At 43.0% G+C, this 15549-nt stretch overlaps 1 protein-coding gene across 4 annotated transcripts in view; it reads left to right on the top strand.

Annotated features, from left to right (window-relative positions):
* Window positions 1–15549, top strand: part of exoc6b (exocyst complex component 6B) — a 116065-nt gene that overhangs the window by 78094 nt on the left and 22422 nt on the right. For all 4 annotated transcript variants that reach the window (XM_032499412.1, XM_032499410.1, XM_032499411.1 and 1 more), the window contains 2 exons: window positions 4499–4640; window positions 8686–8759. In XM_032499412.1, coding sequence (XP_032355303.1) covers window positions 4499–4640; window positions 8686–8759 — 216 coding nt within the window. The remainder of the gene's footprint in view (window positions 1–4498; window positions 4641–8685; window positions 8760–15549) is intronic.

Raw genomic sequence — 15549 nt, 5'->3', positions numbered from 1 at the left:
ATGTCTCAAAAAAGAGAGTTGTCTCGCAGCGGCACATAAGCACTATTACAACTTGTGCCTTATGGATCATTTTTTGTTAGACCACCAGCTATATTTGCATTCAATTTTTTTACCGAACTTCAGATAATTGGATTGACAAGTGGATGGAAACTTAGCTAGTGACTAGAAAGAGAAGGAAAAACTTAAAGAGAGGGAATTTTGGACTCCCAAGTGAAGTTAACTGGGCCTCTGTATCTGCTGTATGTGTAAATAAGCAAATGTTTAATAAGTTACTTGGATATTAGATATTCACTCTTTATTTAACTCTGGTTTAACAACAAGTTATTCATGAGTTTGTTGCTGACTTTCCCTGGGGGAAAAAAATCCATCAGATTTAAAAAGCTTTTTCAGAGATTTAACGAACCACTGTCACGTTGCAATAAATATTGAATATTTCATATTTAATTGAAGATTAAGACATTTTCAGCTCCTCAACACTGAGGCAGACACAGTGAGATGTGCGTGTTTATTAGCACAATTTACTGCCATTCTCATCCGTTTGTATTCCTTTCATTACTCCTCCTTTTCCTTCCTCTTCCCTCGTTTATTCCTACTTGTTGATTATCTACCCCCCCCCCCCTTTCTGCCTGAGCCTTCCCCATCCTTTCCCCTCACCTCTTTCCCTCCACCTGGCCTGCTTTCTTTCTCTCTTTCTGTCTATTTGTTCAGCCGTTAGCAGCTGAGTAGCTTTTAATGAGCTCTTTGATGAACGTCTCTCGTTAGCTGAGAGAGAGGGAGGGAGGGAGGGAGGGGGGGAGGGGAAGATTTAGGAATGAGTGAGAATGGAGACGAAGCATCCTTCCGATCCGTCTCTACTTCACTCCCTCTTTAATGTTCACCTTTTTACCTTCATCTTGTTTCCCTCCTTTCCTTCCTTCTCTTCTCCTTCCGTCCTTCGCTCATCTCCACTTTCTTTCCATCCATCAATCTGTGCTGCTGTCCACCCTCTTTGATTTTGTTTCCTCTCCTCTCCTCAACTCTTTTTCTTTGCTTTTCTTTCCTTCCCTTTTTCTTTCTTCAACTCTCTTTACTTTTCCTATCCTTTACTTAACTATCCTCTCTCCTGCCTCCATTCCTCACTTTTTCTTCTCCTTGCCTCCTCCTGCTCTTTTCCAGTGCTTACCTTGCCTTCCCTATTCTTTCCTTTCACTTCATTTCATTCACCTTTTGTCTTCCTTTCACTTTCCTCAACATTTTCCTTTCCTTTTCCTCTCCTCTACTTTCTTTTCTCAACCCTTTCCTTTCTCCTATCTTCCCTCCCTCCCTTCCTCCAGAGTGCCTCAGGCTAATGGTTTCCAGTCGTCTGTATTGAACTCTGAGACAACACCATTTCTGTCAGACAAACGTGTGTGTGTGTGTGTGGTGTGTGTGTGTGTGTGGTGGTGTGTGTGTGTGTGTGTGTGTGTGTGTGTGTGTGCTAGCTAGCTAGCTTCGGTTCAGGATATGTAAATAGAATTAGCCTATTTCACGCTCAATCTCACCCTATGATAGTTGACCCCTGTGTGTGTTCGTGTTCAGAGTTCAAAGGCCAGTGTCGTATTTGAGGATATCCGGCCAGTCGTAGGTGTGTGTTCCACGAACATATGTGCTTGCACATGTGCGCCGTGTGTGTAATTTGATTTCCCTTTGAGGTGAGGGCTGCCTCCTGAATGAACTGCGCTCCAGACTCCTTTCCTGAGGCTGACCTCAGTTCACTCACAGCTACAAGGGGATCTCTCTGCCGCTGTCGGGTTTCTTATATAAGATAAGATTCATTTTATGGATCTCTGAGGGGAAACCAGTTTATTACAGCAGCAGCCGAGTTGAGCCGCTGGCTGGAACACAAACGGAGGGAAATTATATGAAAATATGTCACCAAAATAAAAAAATAAAAATGTTTAATTTCCTAAATAGTGTATGCCAATAAACAGTGTCACCGTGGCCAGGTTGGCTCAGTGGCAGAGCAGCACATGTACTGAGAGGTTTACGCCTCGACGCATTTTCTGCATGTCTCCCCCCCCCCCCCTCTCCTTTGTCACTTAACTGTCCTGTCAAAGATTAAAGGTGGAAAAGCCCAAAAAATAATCTAAAAAAAAACAAAACAGTGTGATAACTTGACAGGAATTTGTCATTCATTCATTTGTTTGGATTAGCTGCTGGTTTTCATCTCCTCTGTACTAGGAACCCGACTGTTGACCTCTGTTGAAAAGTGATTTGATTCGGACAGTGCACATTAATCAACGTTTCTGTAAATGCGCCGGTGTTAGCCAGTCGGCTAATTTTCAACTGAAGTCCGGGTTACCCAGCATGCAGTTCTTTATGGTGGGAGGAAACCCACACAGACAGGCTTTGCCCGGACCGGGGAGCAAACTCTGCAATGCCACCTTGCTCTGAGGCAGAAGTGCTAACCTAAAAACCAGGATGGGCTGAAGACCATGTTCAAGTTCAGCTAAGAGTTATAGATAGATAGATGGATAGATACTTTTCTTTGTTATATTTTAGAATTTGTCTCACCCTGCACCATCAATTGAAAAAGGCAAAACTAGTCCCGAAGAAAATATTCTGTGTTGTCTGAGTATAAACTGCTTCACACAAGAGGAATCGTTTGCAGACCGAAATGAGACAGGAGTCCACCGGAAAACTTGGGTAACCGAACTAGTACGCGCTCAACTGACTGAAAGACTTTCTGTCATAAGTAAGCTACATTTTTATCATAAGTAACCTACATTTTCAAAATCCAAATTTCAGTAACATAAGTCTTCTTCTTAGCCCAGAAAAAGGAGGTTGAAAAGGGCAAGAGGCCGGCTTTTTGAAGCCACCGTAGCTCTAATACGCACTTTGAACTACGCGGTGTGAGAGTCGATTGCGATATATGATCTCAACGCTAAATGGGAGAGACACGTTGAACCTTTTAAGACAGCTTGCTATTAAACAACAATGCAAATTCTCATTTCTATGTAAACCAAATTTGAACTTTATGCAGGTTTGCTTCAGGCTCCTGAGCAAATTCACACATTTTAGCAATTATTGGGATGAATTGATTTTCCCTGAATTTTCATTTTAATGCAAGAGGCATAACCCATTAGCATGGATGGGGTCAGTGGGCAATGAAATCCCGTCTGCACCGTAAATGGTCACGTCATGTTTTCCCTTTTTTATGAAAGCAAATTTTGGAGTCTGAACACCGAATGGACTGTTTAAATCTCAGTGCAAACAACACAAGTTGATGCGCACAGTGCACAGATTTGTGGGCATATCAAGTGAATAAAGTAGTCACTGTGACCAAACGACACACAGGAACATAATCACATATGTGCGATTGGCGCTTCATAAACTCACAGTTCAATTAAATGAGTATAACAGATTCTCACCAACACGTAAAGCTGAACATGGTGTGCAGAATTACACACTTAAATGTGTCTGATTGTGTGTTTATTTGCCCATGGTGGGTCTGTGTGATTAATGAAGGTACTTAAACATGCAGGTCTGGAGCGACAGGTCTGGTGTTTGGTAATCACCTGGAGGTGTGTTTGTGTCGCACATCAAAGTCACGTCAGGATTCATTTAGGTAGTCAGGCCCTGCAGGAGAACATGAACTTCCTCTCCTTCCTACGCTCCTTATTACATACAGAGGTTCCAGAGGTTAAGATGACTTTAGTTGTCTTGTAAATGTGACAAAATTGGGATAATTAAATTTAGGGAAAGCAATTGAATCACTAATGATATTGAAATTGTGCTATCTCACGATCACAAGAAATCACTTTCCTTGCTTTGGATTTTTTTCAGTGTCCCCCCTGGGCCTTCCCTCCCTCCCTCCCTCCCTCCCTCCCTCCCTCCAGTACTTTTACAACCTTTACCTCATTTTTTTTAGTTTTTCAGTCTCTGTTTCATCTCTGCTTCATTCTGTTGGAATGCAGACGCAGAGGTCAGGACCAGGACCACGGCTGGTCACTGAAATTGCACACATGTCCGCACGCACAAACACGCACACAAACACACACATGTTTTGGTTTCTGTATTAATGTGTTGTCATGTACTTCCTCATCCGCTGCTTTTATTCTTATTATGCTACTTTATCATTCTGATAAAGTAGCATAATAACCTGCACCTGAATGCAGCACACTTTATTAGAGGTGTGTGTGTGTGTGTGTGTGTGTGTGTGTGTGTGTGTGTGTGTGTGTGTGTGTTTGTGGTGTGTGTGTGTTGTGTGTGTGTGTGGTGTGTGTGTTGTGTGTGTTGTGGTGTTGTGTGTGTGTGGTGTGTGTGGAGAAACATGATAAAGTGCACCTGAACTTCTGATTACCTCTGAATGTGTTTTTTTTTTTTTTTTGTCTCTGTTTTTGCTATTTTCAAAAGGCGTTTATGCAGTTTCATGACCATAATTATCAGGTTAACAGGAAGTGATGCACTTAATGTAACTGGTTTGTAACACCGGATAAAACTTTGTCACCGTTGACCTCTCTCTCTCTCTCTCTCTCAGGGTAAAGTGGCCCAGACGGCCTGCATGTCGGCCTGTAAACACATCTCCACCTCCCTGATGCAGCTCCTGCTCGACCCGGAGGTCAGACAGATCTCCGTGGGAGCGCTGCACCAGCTCAACACCGACGTCAAGGAGTGTGAGGGTGAGTGTCCATGTTTAGTTTTAAAATCCCCCCCCACCCACTTTGTCATTCATGTCAGACCCATCAGTACCTAATTTACTTCACATTCATTTTGTTTGTCCTTTCCATATTGCCCTTACTTCCTCGCGCTTTCTTCTGTGTCCTCCTCTGCTCTTTAAATCGTTCCTTCTATAATTTCTCATACTTCAGTCATCTTTCCTCGCATATTTGATCCCAACACACACACACACACACACACACACACGCACGAACACACACACGTGAACATGTTTGCGCGTGCTTTAAAGCAAACTTGAGTGCAGTTTGCATGTGAGAGCACAGGGGGCGCTATGGATCAGCTGGTTACAGTTGGGGGAGAGCATCTTTGATACCCTCTGTTCATTGAAAATCTTTACATGTCACTTTTGCCCCCTTCATCTCTCTTTTTCAATTATTTATCTTTTCTTTTCTCCTTTTCCTGCTTTCTTCTCCCACCCTTTCCCCACTCTCGCCTCCATCTTTTATCCTCACTCTTTCTCCTCCCATCTCTCCATCCTATCCTCGATGCTCTTTCTTCTTCTTCTTCCTCCCTCCCCCACGCTCCCTTCCCCGTTTTGCCTTGTTTTTGGAGAGCTGAAGATGCAGAGCACTTGCAGATAAAAGAGAGGGGGAGGAATGAAAGAATGCGAGGCGTCGCTGGCTCGACTTTTTGACATGATCAAGGTTCTTAGAGTCACGGGGCGGGCCGTACAGTGTGTGTGATGTGATGTGAAGTGATGTGACATGCGTGCGGCGCTGTGGAGGGGTTAGGAGGTTACAGAGTTACTTATTCAGGACAGACAGAGGGAAGAAGAAAAGAATGGATGGAATTGAGAAGAATCAGAAAAGGCGAAGAATTTGACAGATGTGATTAATTCCAAACGGTGCAGAGAGATATTGAGAAGGGAAGCCACAACATGGTGGGAAAGAGGGATTACATTTAAAAGGGACAAGGATGAATGAAATGTGGGAGAGAGGAACACGAACAAGGGATTAATGAAAAGAGGTGAATTGAAAAGTACAAAGAGGATGGGAGGAGAGATTAAAATGAGCATTAAGGAGGGGGTAAGGGACTGTTACACCACGTTTATAAAGAAGAAATAAAAAATGTCTGAAGGGGAAAAAGGAATGTATTCAGGGGTGGGGGGTGAGAAATGGAAGATAGGTGGAGCAGCGAGAAAGTGGAACAAAGTGGGAACATTTGACAAAAGAAGAGGATACATAGCCACAGAGCAATGTAAGAAAGAATGAAAAATGGATGGACAGAGCAGTAGTAATTGGAAGAGTGTTGAAGAAAGAAAGTGAACTGAGAAGGGATTAAATGTGGAAAAAGGGATAATGTAGAAGGTGAGAGCAGAATGAGATGAAAGAGGTTGAGGGACAAGAGGGCAGAGAAAATGGGATTAAATAAAAGAGGTGTGAAATATAAAAAAAAAGCACAAGACGAGTAGCTACAGAAGAAAGGAAGAGAAGAGGGGGGAAAACACATGGATGAGAAGAGGGATTAAAGAGAAATTATTGGTTGGAGTTTGAAAGGAGCAGGAAGTGAGTGGGGCGCACAAGAAAGAGGAATTAGAGACGGAATAAAAGGAGGAATTTCAGGATTGTGACGGATGAAAAGAAAATCGAGGCACAGATGAAAGGAATCCAATGACTGGGGGAATAAGTGGAAAAAGATTGAGGGGGAAAGGAGGAGAAACCTATACAAGTAAGCGCAAGGAGGAAGGAGGTAGCGGGATGAGTGTAGATGTGTAGAGAAGAAAGAGAAGATGATGGGGGGGAAGAAGATGAAGAGACCGGAGGTGACCAGGAAGAAGATGATGAAAATTTCACCTACGTATTCTCACTAGTAGCAAATAGAATAGAACAGAACTTTATTGTCATTGTCACTTTAACAACAACATTTTCAAAAGTACTGACCTGGCATTAATTAATATAAAAAAAAGAATAAAAAGATAAATAGTATCCAAAAGCAGCATGAACAGGCATTCATACCTACATACACACACACACACAGCAGCATCATCCTTACATGCACACTCACACTTACTGCACATTCCCTGAATGGACTCTCAGTTCAGTTCCATTTAGCAGAATTAATTTAAGGTATTGTAGTTTGGTTAAAAACTGTTTTTGAATCGGTTTGTTTTTGTCCTGATGGATCTGTACCGTCTGCCTGAGGGTAACAGTTCAAACAGGGGTGGCATGGGTGGGAGGTGTCCCACCCATTTAGAATGTTCCGCACTTTTTTGTGTGCGCAGTGTAGTAAGGAAAACAATCAAAATTTTGAATGTTAAAAAATGAGCAATTTAAAAAAAAAAGTAGGACAACAAAAAAATGGAGCAATAAAATTAGATAGCATAGGGACAAAATGGATGGAAGCAGGAGACAAAAACTGCTTGGGAAAGGAGAAAATGAGCAAAAGAATGAGGCTGGAAAGTGTGTGTGTGTGTGTGTGTGTGGGGGGGGGGGGGGGAGGGGAAGAGAATTGGAACAATAGAGTCACAATGAGAAAATCTTAAAATATGACGGCAATGTGAAAGGAAAGGAAAATATAGACTTATAGAGACTATAGACTATATTGCACCTTTCATAATAGGGTGTAGCTCCGAGTGCTGTACATTACACTAAAAAAACATGCAAATAAATACAAAAACATGCCGATCAAAACAAGTGCAAATACTGTGCTATGATAAAACCGAGCAATCAAATGAATAACAAGCAAAAGAGGCATGAAATAGTGAGAACAAGTATGCTAAGGAATAGTACTGCCAGTTAAACGCGTTAACGCCGTTAACACAAACCCATTTTAAGAGCGTCCATTTTTTTTCTGGCAAGATTTACTTTCTTTTTGGCCTAGCAAACTTTGTCGTTTTTTGTCGTAGTAACATTAGAAAAACTACAACACCACACCGGCTCTAGCTAGACCGGAAACAAACAAACAGGCACACACACAAACACGCCGTTTGGACTTGCGAGCCGGCCAAAGAGTAGTAACGTTACGTTTTGCGTAGATGGCGAGAGTGAGGCACCAAAACGGACGCCAATAAGTTTCTGGATGGAACGTTCACGTTTTTAAACTTGCCAAATGTTCCATTGACATACCTCTGGATGGCCAAGCACACAGCTCAAAGTTGGCAGCTAGTATACGGACGTTTGGTTGGAGAATGAGAGGAAAGGTTAGGTTAGCCGATCGCTTCACAGTTCATGAGCACGGCGTGTGTGTGTGCGTTGGGGTCACTGAAGATGGCAGGCGTATAATCTCTGCTGTGGTGTGTATGGCCTTGTGTTTCTGTGTTTGTGTGTGTGTGTGTGTGTGTGTCCCGAGGTGAAAGAGATTAGCTACAGGCTTGCTCTCTCTCTCTCTCTCTCTCTCTCTTTGCGGCACTCCTCTTTTCTCTCGGTCCCTCGCTCGGAATACCAGTCGGCTTGTTTACGGGGGCCAACTGACGCCAAGACCCCAGCTCACACTCCGTACGACCCCGACACACACACACACACACACACACACACACACACACACACACACACACACAAACACCACACACACACACAACACCACACACAGAGGCGTCACCCTGGGTTCAAATCCAACAGTCCTCAACTGTCTCAACGTGCAGGCGAAGCCCTGTATAACAACAAATAAACACACACACACACACACACACACACACACACACCAGTCTCTCACCATCCACACATTCAGCAAGACAAATGCTAGAAAATCTCCATCGTCCACACAACCTGCATTTAAACACACTACAAAACCTTTCACACCCGCAAGCACGCACACACTCTCTTTCTCTTTTTCAGCAAGACCCAGCGACATGACTCTAACACCCTCCCCCTCCCCCTCCCCTCCCTCCCCCTCCCCGGCTGTCATTTGTCTGCCAATCTATCCCGATGCATAGCGAATCCAACCAGGTCTTTTATTATTCCGTTTTTCACCCTCTTTTTTTTCCTCCTCCTCCTCTCTTCCCTCTCTCCGGGGGTGGACTGGGGGGGGCGGGTTTGTATTTTCCCACAGGTTTTGCCAGAGCCGGCCCGGTCGCAGGCTTCCAGGGTGACACGTTGCTTCTGGCCTTCAGTGACTTGAGACAAGTAGGTCTTTGTCTCCCCCGTGGTCCTCTCTCCTTCGTTTTCTCTTTCTCTGTTTTTTTTTCTTCTCTCCACTATCTTTTATTTCTACCCCCCCTGTCCTTTTCATCCTTCATCCCATCCTCCCTCACACCTCCCTCCCCCAGTCCTTTTCCTCCAACACTTTCTCTTCCTCCTTCATTTGGTTTTCGGATTTTTTTTTTTCTTCTTCTTTTGTTTGCCCTCTACTTTTTTTATTCTACAACAATCCCCCTCCATCTCATGTACTCCTTATCTTTGCTTATCCACTTCCATCCCTCCTTTTTTCTCTTGTATTTTCTCTTACTGTGTTCTGTCTGTCTCCAACATTCTCACATCATTTCTCCCTTTTCTTTATTTTTGCCTTATCCACCAAAACCATCTCTGCTCTCGTCCTTTCTCTTGTCAAATTCTTCCGTTGTTTGACCACTCTCTGTTGGATTACAAACATGCACCAAACTGATTGCAAAAAATGACAGCATACGGTGATCAACCCAGCTCCACAGCTACAGAGAGAGTTTACAAACGAGAAGATGAATATATAAACTTATAAAAGAAACATATGGTGCACACAAAAGAGTAATTTATTTAGGAAGAAGAAGCTTCTTCAACAGTTTTGCAGGAGTGTCAGTGTAGCCGATGACATTTACTACAACTGAACTCCCACATCTGAGTGGCAGATGCTTTGCTGAAGTAATGGCGCAAATGTTCAACATCCTTTATGTTAAGTATAAAAATGCATTTGGTTCATTGTGAAACTGTGGCAGTACAAATTCGACTGTGGCGACCCACCAAAGTCTGCTATGTACTCTATTAGCAGCAAACGCCTAGAGCAGAGCTCTTCAACAGGGGGTCCTTGGAGTTGCTGCAGGGAGGCGGCCAAATTAATGTACCTGAACATCTGAAAATATACATTAACATTAACAATGTACACAACATTTATGATAGGTGTACTAGCCTACAGCGAAGATAGCCATAGGGTTGCCATCCACAGATACAGTTTAGCTGATGGATTTACTGTGCCACATTTTAACATTAAAACATGATGTTTAAGTAAAGGAATATGCAAACAATTTTTTTAATTTTAAAGCAGCTTGGTATTCTATGCACAATTTAATAAAAAAAAATAAAGCATGTGTGAAAGTGTTAGGCCGTCCTTGTTATTACATTACATGTCATTTAGACTTACAATTGCTATGAATGTCATAGGTTGCACGCCTCTGGAGCAACTAGGGGTTAAGGGTGTTCCCCAGGGACACATAGGTTGATATATCGCAGTGGGAATCCAACCCAGGTCTCCCACACCAAATTATTTTAAGTCCAATTTAATATGCAACTTATACAGTAGGGGTCCCTGCGCCGTGCCTCTTTCAGCTAAGGGATCCTTAGCCTAAAAACACTGAAGACCCCTGCTCTAGAGACATTTGTTTTCTACTTGTCCAATATCGTCACCATCACACGCATTCCTTTATTTGATCTATGGTGACTCATGATTAATTCAAACACTTTGATGTTGGCTTTTACAATTTAAGAAGAACCATTTTTGTATTTGTCCTGAGACGACTAATATTTCTTTAGTCAATTAGTCATTTTTTTAAAAAGTTTTCATGCCAAATGACTTATTTCCAAAAAAACTTATGAGCACATCCCTTGCGATTCTTTGTGGAAATTCTCAGTTTTACAGATCTGTCAATTAAATCATCTGATTGATTGATAAAAGGACAACATCTTGAGTGTTCTGTGACTAGGAATCTCCTTAGTCGAGGGCAGCCCAATGTGAAACACTCGTCAGATTGTCCTCCCTCAGGTGAAAATGTCTCGACACCAGCAGAGGACCACTTTACCAGTTTCCCCAGTGGCCGACCCTGGGTCCTCGGACCTGATATTGAGAAACAGCTCAGCGCAGGAAGTGGCCTGGCTGTGTGCTGGAACGTCTTGTTTTGGGGTCCTGGGAAAAAACAGACCAGAACCGTTCAGAGGAGGGACAGAACTGGACATCTCTGCTGTGTTCTGGAGAATGCAGGATGTTGGGCGGAGCGTGCGCGCGTGTGTGTGTGTGTGTGTGTGTGCGCGCGCGCTTTTAGTGTGCCGTATTTTGACTTTACGAAAAAAAAGTTTGGCAGAGACGTGCATACGTGCATGAAAAGTGTGTCCGTCATCTATGAATGTGTGAAGCAGGGCGGAGAGCCCGAGTGAGAGTTTGTGTGTGTGTGTGTGTGTGTCTCTCATCGTTACTGTGAAAGTGTGTGTGTGTGTGTGTGTGTGTGTGTGTGTTTGCGTGTGTGAAACCGAGCGTAGTGTGTGTGTCCGTTTGTGTGTCATCGCAGTGAATGTGTGAAACAGGGCGGAGAGTGAGTCAAAGTTTGTGTGTATGCCTGCCCGTCTTTGATGTGTGTGTGTGTGTGTGTGTGTGTGTGTGTGTGTGTGTGTGTCGTAGTTGTTGTCGAGTGTGTGAAAGTGGGTGGAAAGTGTGTATTTTCGGTGTGTGTGACAGCGGATGACGGATGGGCCGGCAGGACGGAGCAGGGGACGATGAATGAGGTGACAGACAGAGACGGATAGCCCTTTATCCCTCCGTCACAATCCCTCTTTCTCTCTCCCTCTCTTCTCTTTCTCCGCCTGTCGGGATGATGTAGTGCCTCTTGTTCTCTCGCTCGGAGGAGGAGAAGGAAGGGGGAAAGATGGGGAGAAGGAGAAAAGAAAAAAAATTGCATTCATCCAGCATCGATGTTTACTTCAATCCCCCCTACACACACATACACACACACACTTTCCCTCCTTTGCTCCCACTGCCCGCTCCGTCCGCCTCTTCTTCGTCTCCATCCTCTTCTTCTCTTCCCCTTCCCCTCCCCTTTCTTCTTTCTTTTGCTGATCAGAATCGGTTGACTCCTCATCGCTCCTTTTGGAGTTATTCAGCTCCTCCGTCCTTTTATTTCTTTCTCTTTCGGCCATTGTTTTTCGTAACCATTCTTATCATATCAAAAGAAGCGCATTCCTCCCACCTCCATACGCGCTTTCATGCGTCATTTTTGTGCGCACATCTGCCTAAGCGCATCTTTTTGTGTCCACATCCTTTCAGGTAACTTTTTCATGTGTGCGTCGACATGCTTTCATATGTGTGTGTGTTTGTGTGTCTGGAGTGTGTGTGTGTGTGTGTGTGTGTGTTATTGACCTGATGGTGAATGGTCGATAAATCACGCTGACGGGGCCGTTTGTTCTGTGGTCGGGTCCCGGTGTTCTGGAAGGTTCCGGGGTCCTGGGACAGAGCCGAGACAGGAGTTCCCCCAGGACACACACAGACACACACACACACACACACACACACACACACACACACACACTTAGATATTTAGATGGGCACACACACACAGCCCACTGAGTGAGATGATCACATAGTTTGTCTCTGAGCAGTTCCAAAAAAAACAAAACAAGGCATACATCTCGAAGACATTACAACACTCCATTTACCGGGCGCAAAATTCAGATTTTTAAACCAAAAATATCTTATGAAAGAATAAGATAACAAGATTAAGAATCAGTTTTCAATATTCGGTGCTGCAGACACATTGCTCAAATTCAAAAGAACTATATAAATCCCTCTTGGGAAATAGGACTGAAGTAGGTGTCCAAGTAATAACTATTTTCACTATCAGTTAAACTTCAAAATATTCATCGAGTCTATGAAATGTCCATCATAATTACTCAGAGCCCAGAATGACATCTTTAAATACTTGTGTTGTCTAACCAACAGTTCAAAAACCCAAAGATGTTACATTCATAATATATTCATGTATACTGGATTGAGAGAATGTGTGGCCTTTTTTCTTCATTAAAGACTTCAAATGACAATCAATCGATTATCAAAAGCTCATTTTGTCCCAGACGTGTGGCTGCACCAGTCACATTCCCTTACACTACTAAAATATTGTTTTATATGATGTGTTATCAGGTTCAATGCTAATCAATAACTTTTCTAACTTATCAATGTCACTCTACGTGGACAGCAACTAGCGGTTACAAACAAACACCGTATTACAGAATACATGTGTGCATACAATTCATATGCAATACGTGACGTCACCTTGGCTAGTCTTGTGCCAATAGTTTTCCCTATTTTTAGATTTATTGTTCCTTGAGCGTTCACGTAAACTTTCCCAGTCGGGGCGATTATTCCAACAGCACATGAATGCAGCATATCTACAGACTCTCTAGATTTATCTGAATGGAGGTATCAGATATAACCTACATGACCCAGGATTGATTGAACCTTCCTCCTGCATCAGACTAAAAAGCAGCAACACAGACACACACACACACACAGACACACAGGAACGAGATTTTTCACTTTTAGGTCAAAGTATTTCAAACTGTCTAGAAAAAGGCTGATTCACTGTAACGAGCTTATCTGAGCTGTCAGCAGCTTTCTCCCATTCTCCACAATTGCTAAATAATTTGAGTGTAGGAGGCTGATTCTGTTAGTGTGTGTGTGTGTGTGTGCGCGCTCACTCCCCATGCTGCCCTTTTCCACAGATCCTATCAATCCTCCTATATTTAGAACATTCAGAAGTTTGTGGTAACTTCAAACCTTTGGCTGGCCCTCGTCTGTCTCTGTGAGTGTGTGTGGTTGTGTGTGTGTCTGTACGTGTGTGTTGCGGTGTGGCGTTCTCTCCAGAAAAACGCTTGCAACAGTAGAGTTCCACTCATCCCCTTCTCAACTCGTTCATACGCCAGGCATGCATTCTTCCACCTTCAGCCCAGTCTTGTGTGTGTGGTGTGTGTGTGTGGTGTGTGTGTGTGTGTTGTGTGTGTGTGGTGTGTGTGTGTGTGTGTGTGTGTGTGTGTGTGGTGTGTGTGGTGGTGTGTGTGTTTGGGTTGTGTGTGTGTGTGTGTGTGTGTGTGTGGTGTGTGTGTTGTGGGGTGTGGGTGTGTGTGTTTTTGTGTGTTGTGTTGTGTGTGTGTGTGTGTGTGTGTGTCTTGTGTTTTGTCATTGATTGGTGCCGGGTTCATTCCTTTGGTTGACCACAGACAGTCAAATTCCATCCATTCATCATGTCATCTCTTCTCCCCTCCACCCGCCTTTTGTCTTTCTTACGTCTTTTTATTTCTCAAAGTCTCGGTTTTTTGACTTTAACTCTTTGTTCTTCTGTTTCTGATGCCGTTCTCTTCTCCCCATTTCCCCCATTATTTATATTTCTTCTCTCTCCATATTTTCCTCCACTTTGAATTTTTTCCTCTCCTTTCCCCAATGTTCTCTCTTCTCCAGTTTTTCTCCTTTCAACTGTTTCAAATTCACACTTTCTTCTCTGTTTCACATGTTTTGTTTCTCTCTCTGCTTTCCATTTCTTTGACTCCTCTCCTTCCTTGTAATTCCTTGATTTTCTCTATTTTGTCATCTTGTTTGTCTTATTTTCCCATTCTCTCACTTTTGCCTGTCCTAATCTAACTTGCTTTCATTGGTCAAACACACACACCACCACACACACACACACACACACACACACACACACACACACACACACACACACACACACGCACACACACACACCACACTCTTTCTTTAGCTTTCAAAGCTGCCTGCCCTCTGTCTAATGTCTGTGTGTCCCAACTATTACCTCATGAGGCTTCCCTCTCCAAAAGCAACATGTCACAGCATGACAACTGCTCCCCTTATCCTGACGTGTGTGTGTGTGTGTGTGTGTGTGTGTGTGTGTGTGTGTGTGTTGCCCCCGACCGGCGTAGCGATTATCCAGTGACAGGATAGCAGATTCTCCCCGTGTGTGTGGAGGAAATAGACAGGCTAAGGGATGAGATGAGGCCCAGTGGGAGAGGAAACCTCCATCTCACCTCCTCGTAACCCAGACTGACGAGCAGCAGCGAGAGGGAAGGGACAGTCAAAAGATAGTTAGAATAAAAAAAAAGAGAAGGAAGATGAGGACGGTATAGAGTCGTACTTTAGGAAAACCGTAAAGTAAGTTTAGCCAAATGTATGAAATGTGAATTTTTCCATTCATTATATGATTAAACTATCTTTAAACTTTTAACACTAGCAAGTTTGAGTATCAATGGAAGGAGTGAGCCATTGTCATAAGTCCATAAATACTATTATGGTTAATGAGGTCAATAAGGTGCAAAGAGGTCATTTGCAGCCTAGAAAAGCTCACAGTATCTATTTAATGGAATAGGTATTAAAGTCAAGGAAAAAATACATCATATAGTCATACATTCTAAAACCCTCTACTTACATTTAAATTGTGCAACAAGTGCATAACTCCACACAGTGCCTTTTTTTTTTAATGTTATATGTATGTTTGTTTCTGTATTTATTGTTTATCTCATATTAATGTTTATATGCTTATGTATGTGTGCTTATGTATGCACCAACAACCAAGGCAAATTCCTCCTAAGTGCTACGTACTTGGCAATAAATCCTTTTTTGATTCTGATGAAAGTGCATAAATATGCATTTGAGGTAGTTAGTTTGAGAAAAGATCAACGTTCCTGTTAATAGCTGAATATGTTTAGACCTTTAGATGTTTTATGAGTGATACTGACAAAATCAAACAGGATATCTTTGACTCAGTGCCTCAGTAATGTGACCGTTTTTCCAGTATAAATTGTGATGTTTTACTAGCCTGAATATCCAGACCCAAATCTGAAAGATTAAGGGTCCGGCACTGAGTAATGAAAATGGCCCATCTCGAGGGTCGGCACCAAGCGTGCATTTTGAAAATGTCACTGCACGCAATTGGATAACACTACGACCAATCACAACAAC

Source organism: Etheostoma spectabile, chromosome 19 (assembly GCF_008692095.1).
Source record: "Etheostoma spectabile isolate EspeVRDwgs_2016 chromosome 19, UIUC_Espe_1.0, whole genome shotgun sequence".
NCBI classification, from domain to species: domain Eukaryota; kingdom Metazoa; phylum Chordata; class Actinopteri; order Perciformes; family Percidae; genus Etheostoma; species Etheostoma spectabile.
The sequence above is the reverse complement of the archived record's forward strand: the minus strand, read 5'-3'. Positions and strand labels throughout refer to the sequence as shown.